The sequence below is a fragment of the Colobus angolensis genome, unplaced genomic scaffold, assembly GCF_000951035.1.
Source record: "Colobus angolensis palliatus isolate OR3802 unplaced genomic scaffold, Cang.pa_1.0 Scaffold379, whole genome shotgun sequence".
Taxonomy (NCBI): Eukaryota; Metazoa; Chordata; class Mammalia; order Primates; family Cercopithecidae; genus Colobus; species Colobus angolensis.
In genome coordinates, this window is record NW_012117143.1 from 259,092 (window position 1) to 279,162 (window position 20,071).

Genomic DNA, 20,071 nt, shown 5'->3' on the forward strand with positions numbered 1-20,071 from the left:
CAACCAACCTTCTGTTCTTTACTAATAATAACTGATAAGCTCTCTCACCCATTGGCAAGAACTGTCAGGGCTGATGTCAGTGGCAGACCATCCCCTGATGCCTGAGGTTCAGCCAGGAGCATCCTTCTCCATGGTCTCCTTGCTTGTAACATTGGAGGTTGCAGAGATCCAAAATATTCACCGCCATCCCTGCCACCACCCCAGTTCCCAGTAGATAATAGATACAATGGCCAGGAGAGGGTTAAAAGCAGCTTTATTAATGGATTGGAGAGCACAGCTGGGATCTGAGGCCTAAGCAAGGTTCCCTTCTTCTTCTCTGAAGTGACAGCTGCTGAGCCCACTGGGTGGGGCCCACCGAACTTACCCACCCAGTCACAGACGGATGCTGGAACATGGAGAGCCGAGTCTTGGCTGAGCTCACCACGGGCAGTTTCTGCTGGGTCTGTTTACTGCATGGAGACTGGAGGCCCAAATGCAGGTCCAAGAGAAAAGGAGAGAGGGAGAGAGAAAAGAAGCAGGAGGACAAGTAAGCAGAGACCTTCAGCACATTGTCTCCACCCTGTAGAGAATGGCCCAGAGGGACTCAAGCCCCATCAACCACAACCATCCCAGAAGTCACCCCAGGGGTGGAAGCCTCTCCCCAGTACTTTTTCTCCAGGGTGGGAATGTTGGTAGGAGAGTCTTCCTCTATTTGGCTAAGGAGAAAATGTAGGAATAAAACAAGAGTTTCCTCCAGGCAGTGACATTCGGTCAGGAGTTCAATGAACTGCTCAATGAGTAAGTGGCCAAGCACCATTTCATGTGAGCCTTTTGGGTCAACAGACGCTAACCCAAACAAAGGCACTGGCTTGAGATACTGGAGTCAGAACTATAGGTCCATAAGCTACCTCACATCTGAATGCTAATCACTGAATTCCTTTTCTTGCCTGTCATCTACAGCCTGTACTTCTAAGGACTGCTGGATAAGGCATGAGGCCACCACAGCTAAGGGCCAATTCTGCTTGACTTCTATTGTATTCCTACAATTAAGAGAACTCCCCCACCCCTTTTGTTTCATTCCAAGTAACACCTTTTGGTTTAACTGTCAGGTATGGAGTTGTTAGCTTTGCGCCAAACCTAAGCAGAAGACCTGTCAAGGCTACGCTGGGCAGAGGGGAGGATAGAAGTGGAATCATGACCAGCCTGACCAACATGGAGGAACCCCACCTCTACTGAAAATACAAAAAAATTGACTGGATGTGGCGGTGCATGCCTGTAATTCCAGCTACTTGGGAAGCTGAGGCAGGAGAATCGCTTGAACCCAGGAGGAAGAGGTTGCAGTGAGCCGGGATCGCGCCATTGCACTCCAGCCTGGGCAACAAGAGCAAAACTCCATCTCAAAACATAAAAATAAAAAATAAAAAGAAGTGGAATTATGAGATTCTTCCAGAGTGCATGAACAGATAGAGAAGTTTAACGGCAAGTGAAATAACAGAGTTGAGTCTCGGGCCGGGCGCGGTGGCTCAAGCCTGTAATCCCAGCACTTTGGGAGGCCGAGACGGGCGGATCACGAGGTCAGGAGATCGAGACCATCCTGGCTAACACGGTGAAACCCCGTCTCTACTAAAAATACAAAAAAACTAGCCGGGCGAGATGGCGGGCGCCTGTAGTCCCAGCTACTCAGGAGGCTGAGGCAGGAGAATGGAGTAAACCCGGGAGGCAGAGCTTGCAATGAGCTGAGATCAGGCCACTGCACTCCACTCTGGTCGACAGAGCGAGACTCCGCCTCAAAAAAAAAAACAGAGTTCAGTCTCATGCAGCTCTCTCTGGCACAGGAAGGCACCCTTTTCTGGCCAGTGGTGATAACATATGATTTTCTAGCACTCTGAAATCCAAGCTCCTATCTGTCAGTCAGAATACCCCTCTTTTATTTTTTCTGTGCTTTTCTATTTCTCTGGTTAACTTAATATCATTAATTAGATCAAGGTTTCTTTTATGTTTGAGCACATTTTCAGTGCTAGTATTTCTGCTTTGGGCCTGGATGACTTCTGCAAAGGGTTAATCTAATCCACTACCTGGGATTTTTTTTTTAATACTATCACCATTATATGTTGACCTCATTTCATGGTCCTAGAGGGAATCCTTTTATAGTTTCCAACAACCTGACTATACAATTTTACTTTAAATAAAACTGAATGATTGCAAAAAATTTTACCCCAGAGTATTTTTATTAGGGATTCCTGCCACCATATTAACATATAAAACAATCTGGATGTTGACATAGAAATGCAAATTTCACCATACAAAGGTAAGGCTCCAATCACAGTAACATGGCCCCCATATCTCTAGTATTTCAATGAAATAAACTCATTGTGAATTCACCCCAAGTTGTGTTTATAAATATTAGACAAACCACAAAATATATTCCAGATACATAACATTTTACAATATTTTTCAAGCACAGACAAATACATACTTTACCTACATTGTTTTCATGATCCAACTTGCATTAGCACTAAAGGCAAGATTGTGTGTGTATATGTATTTGCCATATAAGTGTGTGTGTATTATATATATTTATTTATATCCACAAATGTACACACAGTGGCATTTGTGGAAAATTTAACCCTTTCAGGCTGTGGGTTTTACCCACCATAGTATCTGACAGGGAAAAGAACCAATAATATGTCACAAATTCCTCAATTAGGGCAAAATAAGCACAATTATGCAAGAAAGGCATATATGTTGTGTCCAAAGACACACATATATACAGATTCACATATAAACACACATATACCGATAATATGGAATATACATATACTCACACACTTGCTTTAAACTCTGTATCTCACTCTATAATATACTGTCCATCTCTGGAAGCAGTCTTTTCCTCATTCGATTCAGGCAACTGGTGACTATCTTCTAACAAAACTTAAATGGATGTTTCTAAAAGGCTCTGATTCTATGCTGAGCAAATGGCTTTTCAAGATTCCGGTTTAACTTTTGATGGCTGTTTAAATTCAGCAGACCCTATCCTGTCAACTTCTTCACTTAGAAACATTTCTATTCAACAATGAAGTTTCCACCTAAGAGAAAAGAGATGTTAGCTGGGAATGTTAAAATAATATATTTATTACTCCTTAGTATAAATCTGCATGGTTGGATTACATGTGATATTTATCCTATCATATTTTTCAAGTATTTTACAATGGAAAATATATTATTTCCATAATTTAAAAAATATTATATAATATTATTTTGAAAGTGTGAAGGCCAGATGATTTGTCATAGTCAGAACTTTAGAGAAAATTATATGACGCATAATCAGAAGGGGACTTATTTTGTGCAGACTACGCTGAAGTTGCCTGATGTCAGAAAGGATGACTTAGAAATCATATGAGAAAAGAAGGAGAAAAACACAAATTTCAATTTCAAAGCTAGCCATCTGCAAGCTTCCAAAATAAACTGTTGAGGATTCCAATCACAGAAAATATATTTCTAAATCAGTATCAAATTTCAGGTAGTAAACAATCTTTATTAAAAAGCAAAATAAATCACTGAAAGCATATAGGAAAGGAAACCCTTCAAACTTAACGGCAAATATATATTGTCATTTGCTCAACTGTAGGCTTCACGAACTGAGTTTCAAAACTTATTTCCAAAATTAAATGTCCAGTGATACACTCAGAGCTCCACTGAGGGAGTGGAAATGGAGTGCCCAATTTAGATGATAGGGTTGGAGTGTCATTAGTTAGAGAGAGTGATTACAAGTGGGCCCTGTATCTTTGTACATTAAGGCAGTGGAATGTTTTCAATCCACAGAGAAGCTCTATGCTCCATGGCATAAGCTCTAGACTCTTACCTTTCTCCAACATAACACAATATCAGTAGGTAGTCTGCATGGGAAGGCATCAGTGCCTTGCTGATGGTACAATGCTCTAGTACCTTCCTTGATACCATTAAATCGTTGGATTAAATCCTTTCCATCGTGGATTTAATGGTATCAAAGAAGGTACTAGAGCATTGGTCCCCTCTACAGTCTGGTTAGGGTCATGTCACTACTTTACCCAGGCTGAATTGGTATGTCATCTCATGAGGGCTCTCCAGTTTCTCTATGGAAGTCAGATTTTAAAACAAGTGGGAAAGGAAAGGAGTATAATGACCACCACAAAGGATGATCACAGACATGTATCAAAAAGCCATTCATTCTCTCTCTCTCTCTCACAAACACACACACACACACGAACACTCACATACAAACACACTTTTGAAGTTTCTTCTACAGAATCACAACAAATGGCATGAGGGATCAAAATATTTACCTTAAAGTTTCTCCACTTTTATTTAGATCCACTTAAACATGTTCATGTTAACTCGGACAGCGAGTGAACTGCTCTTCACATCATCGAACGCTGGCATCACCATCACTTTCATAAAATACACCACTCGCCTGCCACCATTTGCCTGCCAGCCTCACCAGAACTCATTTTTGCCACTTTCCTTTTCTCCAGTTACTAATTGCCTTCACTCTTGGGTTAATGTACACCGATATGCAACTGACTAGCACATCTTTTACCTTTTCTCCTTTAAACTCTCACTTTCTTTTTAAAACATCTGCTTCTTCGGCCAAAATATACAGACAGAATGCAAATGAAAATAACAAGTCCTCTTGTCCAAATACTTTGAAAAATGGACCACCCTGTGTCCACTTGATGCTCTCGGTTTCTACATCCTCCAGTTCCATCCTCTGTTTTAGCAGCTTACTTACTAAAGTGTCTTTCTACCCATTTTCTATCTCATATGCAGATCATAACAAATTATGGTATTGTTCAGCCAAAAATATTTTTAAAAACAAAGTAGCGCCAAAACATTAAAAAATTTCTGATATACCATTTGTGAATTAGTCTTACAATCTGTACATGTAAATAACTCCAGGAGGCTTCTTTTTTTTTCTTTTTGCTAAAAATTTACCAAAATAGTTTGAACACATAAAAATATTTTTAAAAAAACAAAACCAAAAACCCAGCATAAATTTAGTTGTATAGGCATTGGTTAGAGGACACTGTTTTCACTAAGGATTATATTCAACAACTTTCTCTTGGGTTTTCACTAAAATTCTGATTCTGAACCTTATAGCTTATAATGGTGCCAACTATTAGAAACTGGAAAATCTAATTCAGTCCAATGTATCATGTATTATGATATAATAGATAAAGGGTATGTCTACAATATAATAAAAAATAAACATAGTTTTGGTTATTTAAAGACCACTTCCTAACCTGTAACTAAAATAACTGTATTTGATTTAAACATATTTAAGTGCAGTGAGTTATGGAAAGCTAACTTAAAGGTTTGAATAATCAATTATGAGTAAGGAACACCTGTTGACAGCCCCGTGACCCTTCAGAACCAGGCATTTGCTGAAAAAAAAAAAAAAAATCACTAGCATTGAATATAGCCCTTAGTCATGTGAGAGATTAACTTCATGAGCAACCCAGCATGTAGAGGATGAGGTGGACTTTCCCAGCCACCCACTCCTTGAGGGGACAGTAGTATTCATAGTGAAACTGCTCAAACTCTGGTGTCTGGCGGATTTCGCATAAGAAGGAGAGATCAATACCTGACTCCAAAAGGAGGAGGAGCAGGGGAAATACAAAGAGCAGCAGTCCCAGGCCCACCACAAGGAGCCTGGAAAAACTCTTGACCAGTGGGTTCACCCGAATATGGCCAGTCAGAATGTCACAGCTCCACGACAAAGCACGGCGAGCCTCCTTCAGCTCCTCTTCTTCAGCAATCAAAAAGGCGTTTTCATCTGCTTCCAGATCCTCAAATGAATCTGTGTCTTCTCTTTCCAACTCAAGCCTGGAAGGACAGTCAAAGAGCATGTCAATCTCATCGTCGTCCACAGGAGTGGGGAGCAGGCTGGCACTTGGGTTGTACACTAGTTCGGAGATGGTTAAAGGTTCTTCTTTTATTTTATCTTCCTCTTCACTAGGGGGATCTTCATACTCTCGGGCTGCCTTCACTGGGGAACTGGAGATCAAGGGAGCAGAAATGTTGTCCTCTTTAGGCAATGGAACACCTGTAAAGAGATATTTTTTTTTTCTAAATTTAAAATTTCAGATTTTCCCACAAAAATCTGCAGGAAGAAACAGAAAAAAAAAACGAATGGGATTCAAGCAATCTATGAAATTCTTCCGTGGTATCCTAACTTTTAACAAAGTCCTATTATAGTAAAAGACCCTCTACCATAAATTCAAAGGTCAACATGCTAAACTCAAACTAACCAACACTTCTCAAAGGGTTATCAATATTTGCAACATTTAGGTGTGCAGTTTTGATCTGCAGACCTCCAACCTTGGTCATGTTTGCTTGAATAAAATGACAATAAATCACAATTATAATTATGAGCACTGATTTTTTTAGAAATCAACACTATCACCCAATATAGTATCATAGTAAAACCACAGAATCTGTCATTCAATGACAATCTCTTTATTTTTCTGATGTGTTGTTTTCTAGTCTTCATTCTAGACACAATTTTGTGTTCTAGTTTTATATATTTGCAATCATATTTTATACCCAAGCTTAAATCATGCTCCTTGCATTTAAAATTTTAACATAAACATTTTCTATGTTTAAACAAATTCCCATTGGTATTATTTATAAAAGATGACACATTTTTTATTTAGTTATGCAATAAATTAGTTGCCTATTGTCAAACATTTAGATTGCTTTGCAGCTGTAAAGAGAAAATGCGACAAGAGACATCTTTATATACAAAGCTTTTTTTCTCTTCTTGTTTTGGTTCATTTGCTATAGATAGATGCTAGAAGGGAAACTGCTTAATCAAAGGGTGAGAACTTTTTTTATGTTTATTGAGAGAGAGGTATTTATCAATGCCTCATTTTACTGATGGGAAATCAAGTTACCTAAGGTCAGACCTAGGGTTAACTCTGCCAATTTTGAGTCTTGGATTCATAGTGGGAAATAAAGTTAGCATCAAAGAAGTGTCCTCCAGGATGGATCTACCATACAACCAAAATGGCAGCCAGGTGCATTTAGGGAACCACAAACCAGCTTTCAATGAATCTGTTACGTGATTTTTCTCTCTTCAAGGTGTACAGGCATGATTTACTGGTTTTGTCATACAAAAATCAACAGAAATTTCATGATAGCTCTAGTCTGATAGCATGGAGAAGTCCAAATAAAAAATACCATAAAAATACAAGAGATATACTAAAGGTCAACAAGCACATGACAGTATGCTTAACATCATTAATCATTAGGGAAATGCAAGTCAAAACTACAATAAGATGCCACTTCATGCCTACTCAAATGGCAACAATTTTTTTTAAAACTGAAAATAACAAGTGTTGGTGAGGATGTGAAGACATTAGTACTCTGCATATTACCAGAAAAACTATAAATGGTTCTGGCCATTGTGGGAAAAAAATTGATAGTTCCCCAGAAAAATCAAACATAGAGTTACCAGACGACCCAGCAATACCACTCCCAGGTACATACTCCAAAGAATTGAAAACAGGTACCCAGAATGCTGGGACCCAGGATGGCCAATTAGAGGCAGCTGTAGTCTGCGGCACTCATGGAGATGAATAAATAGGGGCTAGCAAATGCAGCACCTTCAACTGAGATACCCAGTTTCTTGCATTGGGACTGACTGGGCAAACAGCTCAACCCACAGAGAATAAAGAAAAGCAGAAGACGGGGGGACGGCCCACCTGGAAGAGGCACAGAAGCAAAGATACCCCCACTCCCAGCCAAGGGAAGTGGTGAGTGATTGTGCAACCCTGCCCAGGAAACCACACTTCTCCTTTAGATCTTTGCAACCTGCAGATCAGGAGATCCCCTTGTGAGCCCAGGCCACCAGGGCCTTGGGTCTGATACACAGAGCCGTGTGGAGTCTTGGCAGAGTAGCCACTCAGACACACACAGAGACCCAGGAGTTTTACATACTCTGGCTCAGGATCCCTGGCAAGGCAGGAAATCCATCTGTACATATCCCCAGGAAGGCAGTTGAATCCAGGGACCCAGGTAGCCTCATTCTGTGGGCCCCACTTCCACAGCACCTCACAAGACCCACTGGCTTGGAATCCCAGTCAGCTAACAGCAGTATGTTGAAGTCTGCCTGAGATGGGTCCAAGTTCCTGGAGAAAAGGATGGCCACCATCTATGCAGCTTAGTCAACTCAGTTGCTCCAGCCTGCTGGCTGTGGAGAACAGAGACAGACCGAAAGAGGAAGGGTACCTCAATGCAGCACAGCTGCCTTGCCAGATTGTGGCCAGAGAGCTCCCTTAAGTGGGACCCCAATCCATTTCTCACTGGATAGGACTCCTTGTGGGGGCTTCACCCATTCCAGCCAGGGTTCTACAGAGTTTTGATCTTTCCCTGAGATGGAGCTCCCAGGGGAAGGGGCAGCCACCATTTCTGTGGTTTGGTCAACTCAGCTGTTCCAGCCTGCCTGCTCTGGAAATAGAGGCAGTCTGAATGAGAAAGGGTCCCCACCAGTGCAGCACACATGTTCTACCAAAAAGCAGTCAGACTGCTTCTTTGAGTGGGTCTGTGATCCTAGTCCTCTGGACTGAGTGGGACCTCACAACAGGAGTCTCCAGCCACCTCCTACAGGTGCATGCAGGCCAGCAACAAGTCAGTACACCCCTGGGATGGAGCTTCCAGTGGAAGAAGCTGGCTGCCATCTTTGCTGTTTCATGTCCTTCACTGGTGATACCTACAGGGATAAAAGAAACTAAGGCAACTGGAGTCTCAAGCAGAGCCCCAGCAAACTGCAGCAGCCCTAGAGTAGAGAGGGCTGCAGCAGCCCTAGAGTAGAGAAAACAACATCATCAACAAAAAAGGCCCCACAGAAACTTCATTCAAAGGTCAGCAACCACAAAGATCAAAGATAGATAAGCCTACAAAGATGAAAAGAATCAATGCAAAAACACTGAGAACTGAAAAAAACATAATGCCTCTTCTAATCCAAATGATAGCAATACCTCTCTAGAAAGGACACAGAACTGGGCTAAGGCTGAGGTGGATGAATTGACAGAAGTAGGCTTCAGAAGGTGAGTAATAACGAACATCACTGAGCTAAAGGAGTATGTTCTAACCCAATGCAAAGAAGCTAAGAATCACAATGATACAATACAGGGGCTGATAGCCAGAACAGCCAGGTTAGAGAGGAACATAATGGACCTGATGGAGCTCAAAAACATAACATGAGAACTTCACAATGAAATCACAAGTATCAATAGCAGAATAGACCAAGTTGAGAAAAGAATCTTAGAGCTTGAAGACTATCTTTCTGAAATAAGACAGGCAGACAAGAGTAGAGTAAAAAGAATAAAAAACAATGAATAAAACCTCTGAGAAATATGCAATTATGTAAAGAGATTGAACCTATGCCTGATTCTGATTGAGGTACCTGAAAGATACAGGAAGAATGGAACCAAGTTAGAAAATATACTTCAGGATATCATCTAGGAGAACTTCCCCAATCTAGCGAGGCCTGCCAACATTCGAACTCAGGAAATGAGGAGAACCCCAGTAAGTTACTCCACAAGAAGATCATCCCCAAGACATATAATCATCCGATTCTCCAAGTTCAAAATGAAAGAAGAAATGTTAAGGGCAACCAGAGAGAAAGGCCAGGTCACCTACAAAGGGAAACTCATCAGACTAACAGCAGCTCAGCAGAAACCCTACAAGCAAGAAGAGATTGGGGCCAATATTCAACATTCTTAAAGAAAAGAACTTCCAACCCAGAATTTCATCTTTGGCCAAAGTAAGCTTCATAAGTGAAGGAAAAACAAGATTCTTTTCAGCAAACCAAATGCTGAGGGAATTTGTCACCACTGTACAAGCCTTGCAAGAGCTCCTGAAGGAAGTACGAAATATGGAAAGGAAAAACCATTTCCAGCCACTACAAAGACACACTGAACTACACAGACTGGTGACACTATGAATCAACCACATAAACAAGTCTGCAAAATAACCAACTAGCATCATGACAGGATCAAATTCACACATAACAATATTAACCTTAAATGTAAATGGGCTAAATGCCCCAAGTAAAAGAAACTGAATGGCAAACTGGGTAAAGAGCCAAGACCCATCAGTATGCTGTCTTCAAGAGACCCATCTCATGTCCAAGACACACATAGGCTCAAAATAAAGGGATCAAGGAAAACATACCAAGCAAATGGAAAACAGGAAAAAAGCAGGGGTTGCAATCCTAGATTCTGACAAAACAGAGTTTTAAACCAACAAAGATCAAAAAAGACAAAGGAGGTCATTACATAATGATAAAGAGTTCAACAGGAAGAGCTAACTATCCTAAATATATATGCACCCAATACAGGAGCACCTAGATTCATAAAGCAAGTGCTTAGAGACTACAAAGAGACTTAGACTCCACACAATTATAGTGGGAGATTTTTAACACTCCATTGACAATATTAGATAGATTATGGAGACAGAAAATTAACAAAGATTTTCAGGACCTGAACTCAGCTCCAGATCAAGTGGACATGGTAGATATCTACAGAACTCTCCACCTAAATTAAAAAGATATATTCTCATTGCCACATGAGACTTACTCTAAAATTGATCACATAATTGGAAGTAAAACACTCCCCAAGAAATGCAAAAGAACTGAAATTGTAACAGTCTGTCAGCCCACAGTGCAATCAAATTAAAACTCAAGATTAAGAAATACATTCAAAACCACACAACTACATGGAAATTGAACAATCCATTACTGAAAGACTCTTGGGTAAATAATGAAATGAAGGCAGAAATCAAGAAGTTCTTTGAAAATAACAAGAACAAAGAGACAATGTACCAGAATCTTTGGGATACAGCTAAAACAGCATTAAGCAGGAAATTTATAATGCCCACATCAAAAAGCTAGAAAGATCTCAAGTTAACAATGTAACATCTCAACTAAAAGAACTAGAGAACCAAGAGCAAACAAACCCCAAAGCTAGCAGAAGACAAGAAATAACCAAGACTAGAGAGGAACTGAAGGAGAGGCACAAAAAAAAAAAAAAAAAAATTCAAAAAGTCAACAAATCTAGATACTGAATTTTAGAAAAAAATTAATAAACTAGATAGGCTGCTAGCTAGACTAATAAAGAAGAAAAAATAGAAGAGTCAAATAAACACAATCTGAAATGGTAAGGGGGATATCACCACTGACCCCACAGAAATACAAACAACCATCAGAAAATACATAGAACATAACTTAATTTGGGAAATCCATGTTGATAAATCTCTGGTCCATTTCAACTCAAAACCCTCCAATGAGATTTACCAGGAAACTGTACATAGGAACATCAACTTCAGTACATCCAAACCCAAACGCATCACCTCCCTCTCACCTCTTTCCCTCTTGCACTACTCACTATGTTGTAAATGGCACCATCTTTTCTTCAGTCTCTTATATCAGTAACCCAAGGATTGGCCAGAATGACTTCTTCTCACTCACTGCTGACATCTGTCATTAACTTCTGCAAACTCTGCCACCGTCTTCATTTTCAAAGCTATCCCTGCCTCTCCACTCTTATCACTTCTTAACTGGATGATAGCAATGGCTTCCTAACTGGTTTCCTTGATTTCAGTCCAGCTCCTTGTAAGTTGTTTCCAGAATAATCATTTTTAAATGCCTAATTATTTATATCAATCCTCTTGTTAAAAGGTTTCTCATGTCTTTCAAATTAAATATTAAATTAAACTTTTTAGCCTAGTACAAAAATCTCTGTCTACCACATATGCTACCTCCATGCCCATCTATTGAGGGTTCCCATATATGTCATGCCTCTGTGTCTTTGCACAGACTGCTACCTCTTCCTGGAGTGTCCTCTGCACCTGGATTGCTCTTACTCATCCTCTAAGACCCTATGTGTTACGTCCTCTGGGAAGGCTCTCCTATCCCCCACTCCCAGACTGAGATACATGCTAATTATCTGGTACTTTTCATGGTTGACTCCTTATGGCCCATTTCTCTCCAAATGATTAGTCTAAGCCAGTCATGACAATTCCAGTCTCTTGGTCACATTTGGTTTTAAAATGGGCATATGGGCCAAACCTGAAAATAAAAATGGAAGGGGAGAAGAAGAGGGGTAGGGGGAGGGGGCCTGAGGGGATGGATTTTTGAGAAAGGTTTTTACTTCTAAGAAGATCATCCTGGAAAGGTAGACTCCTTATCTCTTGACATTGTTGTAACTGAAAGAAACAGCAGAAACTGGCAGCCGTCCTATGGTGCTGACAGCAACTGCGTGAGGGGAAGCTTGGCTGACTGAGAAGAGCAGTGTAGAGATAAAATGAAACTGGTTCTCAACCCTGGAATCCTCTCTGACTCTGGACTTGTCTTGGATAATAAATCACCTTATTATTTAAACCAGTGCTAATCAGAATTCCTCATTACTTGCTGATGATGGCATCCTAACTGATGCAGCTGTCATACCGTCTTGTGGATCTCTTTATCTTCACAGTCAGTCATTACACTGTGCTGCAGATTTATTATGGGTTTTTCCATTAAAATTTTATCTCCTGAAAGGCAGGGACTTGAAATATCTACTAGAAAATTGTAGAAATCACTACATGTCATGGCAAACATTTATAATAGCAAAATGTTGGAAGAATTCCCACCAAAGTCAGGAACATTATAAAGAATTATCACCACACATCAGTATTGGCCCTAGATAATGCAATATGATGAAGACAAAAAATAAGAAGTGTAAATATTGGAAAGTAAGGCACAAAAGTCTAGTTCCAGATAATAGAATTATCTACATAGAAAAGAGACAAAAATGAAACAGGACAATTAATAAGAGTTTAAAAAGGTGTTGGAATGCAAGATCAACATATTAAAGCAGGCGGTTTACTACATACAGCAGAGACAATATAAAAAATGATAATGGAAAGTATCATTCGAAATAGCCAAATGCACAAATTTAAATAGCCATATGTATCCAGGAATATCCATAACAAGAAGTCTGAAAAACTTGTATGAGGACAATGTTAAAATATACCAAAGCAGTATAAAAGAAAATCTCAGTAAATAGAAAAACATAATAATGTTCCTGAATGGGGGGCCTTGATACATTGAAAATTCAGCTCTCCTCTCATTAATCTAAAATTTGATGCAATTTCAGTAGAAATTCCAACATACTTTCAAAAAAGACAAATGGTAAATGTACACACGAATAATCAAAAACTTCTGGATAATAAATCAGTGAGCACATCCAGACAACGGAATATTATTCAGTGCTAAGAAGTGCCATGAAAAGCTATAGAGGAACCTTACATGCATATTATTAAGTGAAAGAAGCCAGTCTGAAAAGGCTGCATATTGTATGATTCCAACTAATTGGCATTCTGAAAAAGAAAAATTACGAAGATCATAAAAAGAGCAGTGGTTGCCAGGAATTAGGGGAAGAGAGAGATAAATAGGTGGAACACAGAACTTTCAGGGCAGTCAAACTATTATGTATGATACCATAGGGGTGGATACATGCCATCAAACATTTGTTCAAACCCACATAATGTACAACACCAAGGTGAACCCTAATGCAAACTATCAGCTTTGGATAGTCATGATGTCTCAGTGCAGGCTCATCAAGTGTAAAAACTGTACTTCCCTTGTTTGGGATGCTGATGATGGGGGAGGTGGAGCATATGTGAGGGAAACTCCCACATATGCTGGTATGTGGTAAATTTCTGTGCCTTCCTTTAAATTTTACTGTGAACCTAAAAATCTCTCTAAAAGTATAACTTCCTTTAAAAAAAGCAATGCAGGGGAAACGACCTACCTGATATTAAAACTATACTGTATAGTAGTGGAGCAGGAATAATGAAAGATATAATTCAGAAATCTACCCTTTAATATAATGGGAAATTTGTTTATGAAAAAGTTTTGCAAAAAGTTGCTAACCAATTGTTGGTGGGGGAAAAGTATATCCCTATACCGTGTCATGCACATGTAAAAATTCCTAAGAAGGTAAAAGGTTCAACTAAAAAAAAAAAAAAATAGATACTACGTGAAATTGCCAATTTTGAAGGTCATAAGCAGTTATTATCAGCAATTTCATATAGTTCAAGTAAATGCATTAATTATGAAGAATAAAAACAGGAAACATTTTTATAATCTTGGCATGGGGAAACTAACTTTAAAAAAACGAAACCTAAAATATACAAAAAGTAAATAGTCTGTACACATAGAAGTTCTCCGTGCATATAAAAAGTGCCTGTGTCGGCCGGGCGCAGTGGCTCACGCCTGTAATCCCAGCACTATGGGAGGCCGAGATGGGCGGATCACGAGGTCAGGAGATCGAGACCCTCCTGGCTAACACAGTGAAACCCTGTCTCTACTAAAAATACAAAAAATTAGCCAGGCACGGTGGCGGGCACCTGTAATCCCAGCTGCTTGGGAGGCTGAGGCAGGAGAATGGCGTGAACCCGGGAGGCAGAACTTGCAGCGAGCAGAGATCGCGCCACTGCACTCCAGCACGGGTGACAGAGCGCGACTCCGTCTCAAAAAAAAAAAAAAGTACCTGTGTCATAAAGTTAACATTAAGTAAAAGTTGAAAGCCAAGAACCAATTAGGAGAAAAAACATTAACATTTGTAAAATATAAAGGATTCATAACTCAGATTAAAAAAGAAATACTACAATCTATAAGGAAAGGACAAAAACACAACAGAAATGTACTAGGTAAACAAATAGGCAATTCTCAGAAGAAGAAAATAGACAATTATTTGAAAAGATCCTCCTCTTCACTGATAAAAAGGGATATGCAAATTAAAACAATGAAATCATATTTTCCTTTCAACCATTTTGCAAAACTTTTAAGAAACTGGCCATATCAGGGTGAGTGATTACGTGGGGGAATAGACAAGCTCATACTCACCTTGTTAATATTTGCTTTTAGAGGATAATTTGCCCATTTCCATTAAAAGTTACAATTCGTATATCCTTCAACCCAACAATTACACTTTGAAGCATCTATTAAAGAGAAATGCCTCTGTATACATATGCATTGCAGTACCATCTGTTACAGCCAAAAGATGAGACATAACCATTTCCAACAATAATTTGGTAATTAAATAACTGAGTTATTAAATATTTATATTACCTAATATTATCCAGCCATTTCTAAAAAGGATGTATATTAATATGTATGGATATGGAAAGTCCTTCAAGTCATATGATAAAGTAAGAAAACTAATTCTGCAATACTGTATCTTGAACAATCCCATTTGTAAAAAAAAAAAATCCTATATCCCACGTGGCAATATTCATAGATCAACTATTGGGAGTATTAACGGAAAGCATCTATATATTTGTTCTTTTAAAAAATCTTTTCTAATAAGAACACATCATGTATTTTTTATGTCATTATACAAATATAATCAATTTCACCCCAATTCACTTAGAAGTCAGTTCCATACGTGTGCATGAGATACAGCCAATTGCAGACATTTCCCAGGGTGTACTTTGTTTTAATCAATTGGTAAAAACCACATATATACATATAGCCCCAGCTTGTTTCTTACTGTAAGCTCTAACTTTTTAAGTTCCTATTTAAATTCCTATTTCCCTCAAGGACCATAAAATAACAAAATACATTTACAATGAAAAGGAAATTGGCAGAAGGTCAGTTTCAATTCTTTGATATTTTGAGTAAAGCTATGCCTTGAGGATCAAGTGGCACTCTGCCTCACCCCAGCAAGCAAGCAGATGTGAGATCCGACCCTTTCAACAATGAAAGGAGGGGGAGCGTGTTGTGATCATTCATCCTGCCTTCTCCCTCATCTTCTCACCTTACAGAACAATTTGGAGGTACACACCACCACTGCCTCCCTCTCCCTTGACTCACTGCTGACTAGGGGGTAATTTGTATTTATGACAACTTTGTATCATTTTTCTTGAACGAGGGAACACACCCTCCTGTTTCCCCTTTGCACTGGCTTGCTCACCCTCCTTCCCACTTATCTCTGCTTTTCTCCCTTCCTCCGTCTCTTCTCACCCTTATCAAAAATCTCTGACACCAAATTCACCCTGGGCTTCTCTCCACCAGCAGTGAGCAGGAAGCTGGAAGCCCGCACACTTCAGGCACAGGATGACAGCCCAGGGCACCACACATACCAGTGTTTCGAGCTGTGACCTTGGAGCCGAGTCTCAGCAGACGAACAAACACGTTACTGTTGCAGTGGTTCACCATGTGCAACTGGAGGCTTCGTCGAGTCTGGATCTTGACCAAGCATTTTGCCATACTGGTTATTCCAATCCCCTTGGTCTCCTCAGCCTGTCATGGCCCAGGGCAGTCTTTCCCTAACGGTCCATTCTGTTTTAAAGGACCTAGGCAGGACCCACTGAATGAATCAAATGTCAGGTTCCTAATGCGGCCAACAGAAATAACTCATGAGGGATCAGCACTGGGAGGGGAGGAGGGAGGGGATGCTATTTTTAAACTCTCCACTCACCCCTCTAACAAACAATGAAAGATTATGCATCATCCCTACTCCAGCCTTTCTAAACCATTCAGACCAAAACAGAGGACCCTGTCCAAATGCCTCATAGTTTCCTCAGAATCAAATGCCCCCAAAAGATAAGATGACAACTGGATAATTCCATAATGGTGAAATAACCCACCTTTTCTTCTAAAAATTGCTCCTTCAGCCTTTATTATGTTCTAGAGCAGTACTGTCCAATAAAATTATAACACAAGCCACTTCAAAGACGGAAAAAAAGCATTTAAAAAGCAAAATAAATGTATTACAATTAATTTTAATAATGTGTCTTATTTGAAATCGAGATATCCAAATAGTATTTCAACATGAAATGATGTCGACATTTATTAATAATTAATCAACTCTTTTATTAATAAATAGTTTGCATTATTTTTTGGGACTAAGCCCTTGGACTTAGTGTGTGTTGCACACTGCACATGTATAGCACATCTCAATTCGAACCAGCCCCATTTCAAGTGTTCAGTAGCTACATATGGCTGCTGTCGTGGTCAGCTCAGCTCTTTTCAAAGTGCTGAATTCCTCACATGCCTTATCTCCATCTCATAACAATGCTAATATTTTCTTCACTTTACAGATAAGGAAACAACTTAGAGTAACTGACCTGACCACAATCAGGAAGTTAGTAAGTGGCAAAGCCATGATTTGAATCTAGGCTTCCAATTCATATCGGCTGACTAAAGTTTGTGTTTTAAATGCAGGTGCCACGCAACCACTACATTCTGACTCTTAGCACTTTGAAAGTCCTGCACTCGTACATCTAAGGTATAAAATGTGCTTGCATCCCAGGGGAAGTGCTCAGGAATGCAAACTGTTTTCATTTGTTTAAAGACATGCTGTATTTGAAAAACATTTCAATGGATTAGTAACTGCTCCCTCATTCATCTTAAAGTTATATTTCTTTGCTCTTACATTTTTCTCCTCATCTTTTTCATGAAAAGGATGAGAAGAAAAAATATTCCTCACACAATTTCAACACACCTGCACACATTCTTCTACTTCAAATATCTGTCACCAAAAGATGACTTTCTAATAATCCTCTATGAAACAAAGGTTTATTCAGAGCAGGAATCGAAATTCCATGTTGTTACGCATCAATATAAAATTGATTCAGCATTTCTGGAAAGAAAATTAGCAAAATATACGGAGTTTTATAGCTGTGGTATTCTTTGAACCAGAAATTCCACTTTTAAGAATTAACCCTGAGAAAAGAATCAGAAATGTTGACAAAAATCTGTAGACAAAGATGTTCATCAGAGTATCATTTATGATAGCAAAAAATGTTTTTTAAGTCAATCTATATTTCCAGTGGAAAAATGGTTAAATACATGTGATGAAATATTGCACAGGCATAAAAATTCATGTTTAGAAGAATTTAATGATGTGAGAAAATGCTTGTGATATACTACTAAATGAAAAAAGCATCTTTAAGTAAACAGTGTGGTGTTGACTATGTAAAACTGCACACAGGAAAAATGTAAGACCAGACAGTAAATCCCAGAAGGGAAAAAGGGTGTTGCCAGCCGTGCACTGCAGCTGAGGTGGGGCAGGCCGTTTCCAGGGACCTCAATGGGCCTCCCACTCCCCTCTCCTGGGTGAGCAGCTGCCAGTGTGGCACAGGAGTTCCTACACTCACAGGAGTTAGTTAATTTTCAACCCTGAAGCTTGAAAGGAAAATATCCCTAAAAGTTCTCAAAATCTTCAATCCTTTGCAATCCCCCCTGATGATATGATTCTGAGCGGAATCCCCAGGTATAAAACAGATAGACTGATGCAAAGGTGGGGCCCAGGAGTAGTACCTATTACACCTCCCTCACTAGTCTCCAACAGTGGTTCTTGAAGAACTACTAAAAATCTTCAGGACACTGAAGAACAAATCTGAACATAACTGTTCATGATAAATCGCTACTTTGCAGTAACACACGATGAATTTCATAGATTAATGGGGGCTCATTTGCATGGCAGTAGACCAGGGTTCAACACTGAGGAAATCTCCCTTTGGCCAGTCTGGAAGGAATATAGATAAATCTTTATGTTTATCATCATGTTAAAACAACATATGACCTGACAGCTCACTTGAAACAAACAGACCTTCCAAAAGGGTTTTCCAAAAAAGACTTTCCAAAAACAAAAGAGAAAACAAGTAAAAAACCTGAAACAAAACTATCACCATACTTTATTTCTGTTCTTTTCTATCAGGATAGTCATTCTCCATAATTCTCAAGCTTAATATCTCACCATTGTTTCAAATGCCTCCTTCCTACCTTTCATTTCAAAAGTATTATTATCTTCGGGAGGTCGAGGCCGGCAGATCACTTGAGGTCAGGAGTTCAAAACCAGCCTGGCCAACATGGTGAAACCCCATCTCTACTAAAGATACAAAAATATTAGCAGGCGTGGTGGTGGGCACATGTAACCCCAGGTACTCGGGAGGCTGAGGCAGGAGAATCACATAAACCCGGGAGGCGGAGGTTGCAGCGAGTCAAGATTGCACTACTGCACTCTAGTCTGGGAGACAGAATGAGATTCCATCTCAAAAAACAAACAAACAAAAGTATTATTACTATTTTAACTATCGCCAGTCATAATAGTTAGCATTTCACATGTGTTTCACTTTTCCCTCTCTTAAACGTGCTCTCACTCTCTATGCTTCTTTTCAGGGATCATAAGTAGATTCCTTTACTCTTGTTCTTTTATGGATCTTCTCCTTTCATGGAGAAAGATAAGCTAGCAAGACAAGCATTCTATATTGCCTCAGCCATTTCTCTCTACCTTGTCTGACTCTGCCCACAGGGGTGGCTATCTTTCAAGAGGAACAAGAAAAGAGAGGGGGGAAATATGGAACCAAGCCAAAGATTCTGCAGGACCCTGCACAGTGAGCATTGTTCTGGTTCGGGCCACTGTGCTCCACTGAACAGGATCAGTAGCACAACATTTGGATGCCCTTGAATACTGTTCCTGTTTCAATTCATTTGTTTGTTTGAGAATTGGGAATGCATGTCTGGGCAGTGACAAGAGGCCAAAGAAAGCAGAAGATGTGAATTGATTTTCCATAATGAGTTGTCAGAAACACTGCTTCCTAAGTCAGCCTGAAACCAAAGAAGTAGAACGTAGGCGTTCAGTGATAAGAACTGTTCATGGGCCTGAATTCCACGGCTGCTCCTGCACAAACCACCTGACACAGATCCGGCGAGAGGCGACAAACTTGCCTCTACTTTGTGAGTGGCTGGAAGTTACTGGATAACTTGGGGTCCTGGTGCTTTGACTATAAAATGGAGACAACAACTCCTCTCATGGCTGTTATCACAAGGAAATGAGAGACACGTATCGAGTGCCTCACATAGAGCTGGTTCCTATGAACCAGAACCTATTAAGCAATTTTAGAAGGCAAGATTTAAAGCACAGACTCTGGAGCAGTTCTTGGGTTCCAATCCTGGCTGCATCGTTTATCATTTCTGAGCCTCAGTTTCCACATCTGTAACAAGAGCTTTCATTTTACAGATGTAAAAGCAGGTGTACCTCCACGGGTGGTTGTGAGG

The 20,071-nt window shown here is 39.7% G+C and overlaps 1 protein-coding gene across 5 annotated transcripts in view; it reads right to left on the reverse strand.

The window, feature by feature from the left end:
- Positions 1-234: 234 nt before the first annotated feature.
- Positions 235-20,071, reverse strand: part of FRMD3 (FERM domain containing 3) — a 300,134-nt gene continuing 280,297 nt past the window's right edge. For 2 of the 5 annotated variants that reach the window (XM_011953956.1, XM_011953959.1), the window contains 2 exons: positions 5,600-6,061; positions 235-460 (listed from right to left, as the gene is read on the reverse strand). In XM_011953956.1, the coding sequence (XP_011809346.1) occupies positions 447-460; positions 5,600-6,061 (476 nt within the window). In that variant the 3' untranslated portion in view covers positions 235-446. Of the gene's footprint in view, positions 461-2,188; positions 6,062-20,071 lie in introns of those variants that run through there. The other 3 variants (XM_011953955.1, XM_011953957.1, XM_011953958.1) reach the window with 2 other exon arrangements.